This window comes from Alosa alosa, chromosome 18 (assembly GCF_017589495.1).
Source record: "Alosa alosa isolate M-15738 ecotype Scorff River chromosome 18, AALO_Geno_1.1, whole genome shotgun sequence".
Lineage (NCBI taxonomy): Eukaryota > Metazoa > Chordata > Actinopteri > Clupeiformes > Clupeidae > Alosa > Alosa alosa.
Genome location: NC_063206.1, coordinates 6,891,530 through 6,899,029, shown reverse-complemented (window position 1 = coordinate 6,899,029; position 7,500 = coordinate 6,891,530). Strand labels below are relative to the sequence as shown.

Here is a 7,500-nt window from a genome sequence, read left to right as displayed (position 1 = left end):
CTTGGCAGAGGCAGGGCATTGCCACATCTGTTGCGGAAAAGCTGGGGTGGGCAGGTGGTGAAGGGCGGCGGCTGGTCTAATGGGCTTTGCCGAAATGGCCCCCTCCACCACTCACCGTGCCCGTCGGCCAATGCCCGCTACCCATCATGGAGGACCGGTGCAGTGAGGTGCCAGGGCCAGGCCTGCGCCAGCCTCTGCTATGGCCACCGCCACAGGGGCATCTGCTAGAGGAAAACCAGAGGCACCACATCCTCTCCATCTCATCACTCTCTCTCTCTCTCTCTCTCTCTCTCTCATGCTCTCTCTCTCGTTTGATCTTTCTCTCTCTCTTTCTCTCTCTCCATCTCTCTCTCTCTCATTTGATCCTTTCTCTCTCTCTCTCTCTCTCTCTCTCTCTCTCTTTGATCAGTCCTTTCTCTCTCTCTCTCTCTCTCTCGATTTTGATCACTTTCTCGTCTCTCTCTCTCTCCGGCTCTCTCTCTCTCATTTGATCCTTTTCTCTCTCTCTCTCTCTCTCTCTCTCGTTTGATCCTTTCTCTCTCTCTCTCTCTCTCTCTCGCTCTCTCTCTCTCGTTTGATCCTTTCTCTCTCTCTCTCTCTCTCAGCTCTCTCTCTCTCTCATTTTGATCCTTTTTCTCTCTCTCTCTCTCACTCTCTCGCTTTCTCTCTCCATCTCTCATACTCTGCCTTTTTCTCTCTCGCTTTCTCTCTTCATCTCGTCCTCTTTCTCTTCTCATTCCTCTCTTTCCTCTCTTTTGTCTTTGTTTCCCTGTGCTCTGTACCTCTCACTGAAATCACATTGTCTGCTCCATCACATAAATGCATAGCCTGACTACGGATGTATACAGATAGGAGTGATATAGGATCTGAGTTGCTCGTAGTCCTGTAGGTATGTAATGTCCTATAGGTACACTCTACTTCCCTTGCATTATAAGAGTGATCTAGGATTTGAGCATGATCAGAGTGATATCGTAAAACCACCAATTACTGCCCCTTTCGTTCGAAAATTCTAAAACAACAATATTTTTTAATACTTCAAAATAACATTTGATAAATGAACCTTACATTTTTCAGTTGCCATAGGTGTGTAGATTTGAACAAAATCTGGTTTGGTTCTTACCGGAGCTTTTACTGCCTGAAATATCCAATTTTGTGTTCCACGCTTGGAGTTTAGTGCTGGGCTGGTGGGTGCTTATTTCCTCCCTTTCACATGGCACTTTAATGGTTAGACCGAGAATTCTCGTCGGAAATCAAAATTCCACTGGAGCTCCAAGCGGATTTGTACACGCAGCCTTATAACACTGTTTAGAGCTCTTCGAGTCACGGTAAAATGTCATTTTTGGTACATAGTTAATTTCATAGACTATATATACAGTCTATGGCTAATTTAGATACACTTATGGTGGGGGTGCTTGCGTTTCTATAGGAATCTGCTGTCTTGGTTTGTATAAAAATGAATATTAAGTGATACACACACGTAAGAGTGTGGCGGTAATAGGTGACGTTCCTATATAGGATTTGAGTTGCTCGTAGTCCTATAGGTGTGTAATGTCCTATCGGTGTGTAATGTCCTATAGGTGTGTAATGTCCTATACTGTAGGTACACTCTACTTCCCTTGCATGATCCCTCAGTGTGAGGGCTGGGTGCTGTAGTCGATGTCAAAGCGCACCAGAGGGGAAGGATAATATTGGAACACATTTATGTGTCTTCTTTAACTCGCACTCGTCTTTTTTGGCACATCAGAGATGGGAACATCATTACCAGAAGTGCTGATAGCAGGCGCTCGAGCACTCGCGCTCGCCCTGCCAAGCTTTTACATCCTGCTTCCAGTAAGACAGTTGTAGGAGAGCTTTTCTGTGAAGCTATAAATACTGCTAGGGTGGAAATGCTTGGCATCTCATTTCTGTAGCTGGTACAACTGTGTGTGTGTGTGTGTGTGTGTGTGTGTGTGTGTGTGTGTGTGTGTGTGTGTGTGTGTGTGTGTGTGTGTGTGCCTACTGATCCAGAAGATCACACAAGCTCATCTGGGGGTTGCGCTCCCTCTCTCTCTCTCACACTTTCTCTCACGCGCAATTGTTTGCTCACAAGTGACTCTGCTTCACCATTTCTCTCATTCACTCTCACTCATTCACTCATTAATGTGCACACATGCACGAACGCACACACACACCCTTGCTCACTCGCACACTCACTCACTCCCACACTCACTCATTCACACACTCACTCACTCACTCCATCATGCTCCCTCTCTCTCCCTCCCTCCTTGTTGAGTATCTACAATACAGGTTTCAGGCTTTTCCCCTCTAAATTAAGAGCATCCTGAAAAGTCACTTGCAGCTGACAGTTCTCTAAGTCAGACTACAGCCTTTTTTATTTCAAGGGCTTGCTTGCCTTTCCTTAAATATTATCACTGTGTTATCAGCTGTCAAGTGTGCATGGGTACACACACACACACACACACACACACACACACACACACACACACACACACACACACACACACACACACACACACACACACAGAGGGTGAAAGGGAGAGGATGAGAGGGAGAAGCACATGTCTGCATAAAAATGATAATTGATAAATGAATATTGTAAGTCACTGGCCCTGATAGCTTGGTCAATGGCATGTCCTGTAGTGGTGCCATGGTCGCTGTTGCCCTTAGCGCGCCTGTGTGTATGTGGGCTAGTGCCCTTACCGCGTGCCTGTGTGGATCTGGGCTAGTGCCCTTAGCGCGCGCCTGTGTGTCTTGTGTGTCTGTATGTGGGCTAGTGCCCTTAGCGCGCGCCTGTGTGTCTTGTGTGTCTGTATGTGGGCTAGTGTCCTTAGCGCCTGTGTGTCCTGTGTGTCTGTATGTGGGCTAGTGTCCTTAGCGCGCTTGTGTGTCTGTATTTAGGCTAGTGCCTTTAGCGCGCGCATGTGTGTCTGTATGTGGGCTCGTGTTAATTCCTGTGTCAGACGCTCCTCGGCCGCCTCCTGAGGTGATGTGTGTGCCACCTACCGGGTAGCCAGGTAGTGACCTTGTTTTCCCTGCCCTGGCAATGGGCATCATTTTTAACCACACACAGGTAGATGTGCGGTCTGCCAGCCATCCAGCACGCCAGAGTACCAGCCTGCGTGCCCACACACCCGCCCACCCACCTGTGTGTGTGTGTGTGTGTTCGCTCGCGCCAGTGACCTTAGCAATGTCGCCATTAACCTTCCTGACTAAATTTAGGCCGCCCCGTCATTCGCCCGTCTCAAACGGCCCAGCTGAGGACCCCTAATTACGAGCTGGCAGCAGTAGCAATGGCGGCAGGGGCGTCGCATCTCACCTGTCGTCTGGGCATTGTCCCCGGTATCCGCGGCGACAATGAAGTGCGGCGGGGACGCGTCCCCCCATTCGGCCTGACACGCGATACGTCAGCGTCCTCCTCACCAACTCGCTTTGCCCTCCAGCTCACCGCCGCCAAGCAGCTGTTGCTCGGATACAGGGTTTCCTTTAAAGGCTTTCTTCCCTCAGCTGTGTGTGCGAGTGTGTGTGTGCTTGCATGCATAGGTCTGTAAGGTATGTGTGTTTGTGTGTGTGTGTGTGTGTGTGTGTGTGTGTGTGTGTGTGTGTGCATAGGTGTGTGTGTGTGTGTGTGTGTGTGTGTGTGTGTGTGTGTGTGTGTGTGTGTGTGTGTGTGTGTGTGTGTTCAGTGGTGTGGTATTTCGGTGAGCTGACCACCTGAAGCCTTTGTCACTGTCTAGTTGAGAGCTCAGAGGCACAGGGGTGGGACTTGGGCTTTTTCTGTTCTCCTCCACACAGACTCTCCTGTGTAGAGGAAATAGCTGCTGCCACACACACACACACACACTCACACATACACACACTCACTCACTCTCTTACTCACTCAGTGGCACATACACACAACAAGCTCACTTGTCTGCTAGCACACTCTGGTGGGTTGATTATTCCTAGTCTCTGAAATTAGAATGACTCCTCCCCCACATTATTGTCTTTAACTAATTACCAAACGTGCAGTTGAACAACCCATAATGCACTGCATTTAATCCAACTAGAAAATACTTATTATTGTTATTACATTACATTTAGCACTTTAGTCAAGTTTAAATTACACTTTAGTCAAGTTTACATTACACTTTAGTCAAGTTTAAATTACACTTTAGTCAAGTTTACATTACACTTTAGTCAAGTTTAAATTACACTTTAGTCAAGTTTACATTACACTTTAGTCAAGTTTACATTACACTTTAGTCAAGTTTAAATTACACTTTAGTCAAGTTTATATTACACTTCAGTAAAGTTTACATTACACTTTAGTAAAGTTTGCATTACACATTAGTAAAGTTTACATTACACATTAGCAAAGTTTACATTACACTTTTGTCAAGTTTACATTACACTTTAGTCAAGTTTACAGTACACTTTCATGTAAAGCGCCTTGCAGTGTTGTGCCTGTGTATGGATTCCATAGGCTGTGTTTTCATCTTCAGCAGATGGCCCCCCAGGACATCAGTTCAGTACCGTCAGATCCAGTTCAGTTGGAGATGAACGGATTTTGTCTTGTCTGTTTCAGAATGTCAGTTGATGAACACAGAACGACCAAAACCCAACACCTTCATCATCAGGTGCCTACAGTGGACAACAGTCATAGAGAGGACGTTTCACGTGGACACGCCAGAGGAGCGGTGAGTCCTGTTCATCATCATCATCATCATCATCCTCTCTCTCTCTCTCTCTCTCTATCTATCTATCTATCTATCTATCTATCTATCTACAGTACAGGCCAAAAGTTTGGACACACCTTCTCATTTTGATGTGTTTTCTTTATTTTCATGACTATTTACATTGTAGATTCTCACTGAAGGCATCAAAACTATGAATGAATGGAAAGTTATTTGGCCCAAAGATGAATATTTGTCAAGTTATGGCTTGCTGAATATGGTATTAAATAAAAAAAAAAAGCAACTTTGAAGAAACTAGAATATAAGACATGTTTTCAGTTATTTCACACTTTTTTGTTAAGTACATAATTCCACATGTGTTTATTAATAGTTTTGATGAATCTACAATGTAAATAGTCATGAAAATAAAGGAAACACATTGAATGAGAAGGTGTGTCCAAACTTTTGGCCTGTACTGTCTCTCTCTTTCTATTTCTCTCTGTCTGGGCTTCTCTCAGTTCAGTTCAGTCCACAATACTGTATTGGCATGAATAATAAGACATTTGAATCGCTAGAACCGTCCTACAAAAGATGAATCAAATAACAATACCCAAACACATTTCTACTGAAATTACTTGGAAAACAAAATGTAAAAAAATTATTTATGAAAATACGTTAAAATGGTGGATATAGTGTTTTGGAACTAATTTCTTCATATTCAATTCAAAGGTGCTTTATTGGTTGGACAAAAAGTGTTTGCATTGTCAGAGCAATCATATGATCATCTCTCTCTGTCTCTGTCTCTGATTTTCTCCAGCGTACTTTTCTCTTCAGCCTTTTAGTTTTGCCCACAGACACACACACAGTCACACAAAAACTGCATACATACAGTACCCTCCAGAATTATTGGCACATTATTGAGAATTATTGGAACATTATTGAGCATAAAAATAAAACCATGCCAATCTCTAGGTATGATGAAGGGTATGTGATGATGTGGGTTAAGGACGGATTTAGGAAGAACATGTATTTATTTATGATACATTCTTCATTCACAAAGAAAATTGGTGTCCTTAAAGGTTGGATATTTCCTCATTTTTTTTACATTAAGATCAATTTCCAAAAGATGATTTTATATTCCTCTTTTTAGTCAACTTTAGCAGAGGTGCCAATAATTCTGGAGGGTACTGTACATACATACATACATGCAGTATGTCAGAAGAATACTAAACCAATTCCAAGTGCACATACTGAATACGCACACTAGCTTCCTGTCCTCACCAACCCCACTGAAATAGCAGGGTCAGAGATATCAGATGCGTTACTGAGTCCAACATGTCAGCAGCCTTTTGTTTCATCTAGAGCAGTGTTTCTCAAAGGTGGTCCGCAAGCTATCGCAAGTGGTCCGCGAGCAGACGTGGTAAAATATAATATAGATGAGTTGTTTGCAATATTGAACCAACTTGTATGTAAATCCAAACAGTTCTGCAACACTGTCTATGTAAGATATGCCAGTTTAAATCAAATGAATCCACTGACACAATTAAGCAAAGTGCAAAGACAATAAGCAAGGTGGTTCAGTGAGTAGGCCCTTTTGTGCAGGCTAATATACTGTTGAAGTAGGTCTATTCTTTTTTTTTTAGATAGGTGGTCCGTGCGTTTCTTTTTTATTGGTTAAGTGGTCCTTCGTCTGAAAAACGTTTGAGAAACACTGATCTAGATGTTAATAGACAGATCCATAAACACTGATCTAGAGGTTAATAGACAGATCCATAAACTAGGAAACCAGTCCTGCCACTGCCCGCTTGCCCACATTTATGGACACTTTCTCTCTTTCTTCTCTCTCTCTCTTCTCTCTCCCCCTCTCTGTGTCTGTCTGTCTTTCATCTGTCTCCATCTCTCACTCATTGTCTCTCTGTCCCTCTCTCTCTTCTCTTTCTTCTTTCTCTTCTCTCTCTCTCTCTCTCTCTCTCTGTACTGGGCCTCTGTCTCTCTCTCTCTGTAGTGGGCCTCTCTATCTTCTCTCTCTCTATCTCTCTCTCAGTAGTGGGCCTCTGTCTCTCTCTCTTCTCTCTCCTCCCATCTGTAGTGGGCTGATCCCCTGTCTCTCTTCTCTCCTCTCCATCTGTCTAGTGGGCCTCTGTCTCTCTCTCTTCTCTCTCTCTATCTGTAGTGGGCTTCTGTCTCTCTCTCTCTTCTCTCTCTCTCTATCTGTAGTGGGCCTCTGTCTCTCTCTCTCTCTCTCTTCTCTCTCTCTTTCTCTCTCTATCTGTAGTGGGCCTCTGTCTCTCTGTCTCTTCTCTCTCTCTTTTCTCTCTCTCTATCTGTAGTGGGCCTCTGTCTCTTGGGCCCCTTGCCCATACAGCATGGAGTGCATAACGCCCACAAACCAGCCGATTAGCTGAGCTGGATCCGCACTGCAAGTGTGTGTGTGTGTGTGTGTGTGTGTGTGTGTGTGTGTGTGTGTGTGTGTGTGTGTGTGTGTGTGTGTGTGTGTGTGTGTGTGTAAGCCCTCCAGCTGCTGCAGTGTTCTGTACAGAGGGCACTCTGGTATTTTTAGATGACACGGCTCTGTCAGGAAGACTTAGAGCAATGAGGTCTGCGTGATCTAGGCCTGGCGCAGAAGCGGGGAGAAACACACACACAACACACACACACACACACACACACACACACACACACACACACACACATACACACACACACACACACACACACACACACACACCACACACACACACCACCTCAGCATCACTCCTGCCTTCCATATCCATCCAAATATGCTATACATGCAAACATTCAAATAGTCTTTCAAATGGCACACACACACACAGGCAGGGGCAGCCGT

General features: G+C 44.7%; 1 protein-coding gene across 1 annotated transcript in view; it reads left to right on the top strand.

Moving 5' to 3' along the window:
• The window catches only part of akt3a (v-akt murine thymoma viral oncogene homolog 3a), a 142,720-nt gene that overhangs the window by 100,211 nt on the left and 35,009 nt on the right, over positions 1–7,500 (top strand). The window contains exon 5 of the mRNA XM_048270020.1: positions 4,565–4,676. Within this exon, the coding sequence (XP_048125977.1) occupies positions 4,565–4,676 (112 nt within the window). The remainder of the gene's footprint in view (positions 1–4,564; positions 4,677–7,500) is intronic.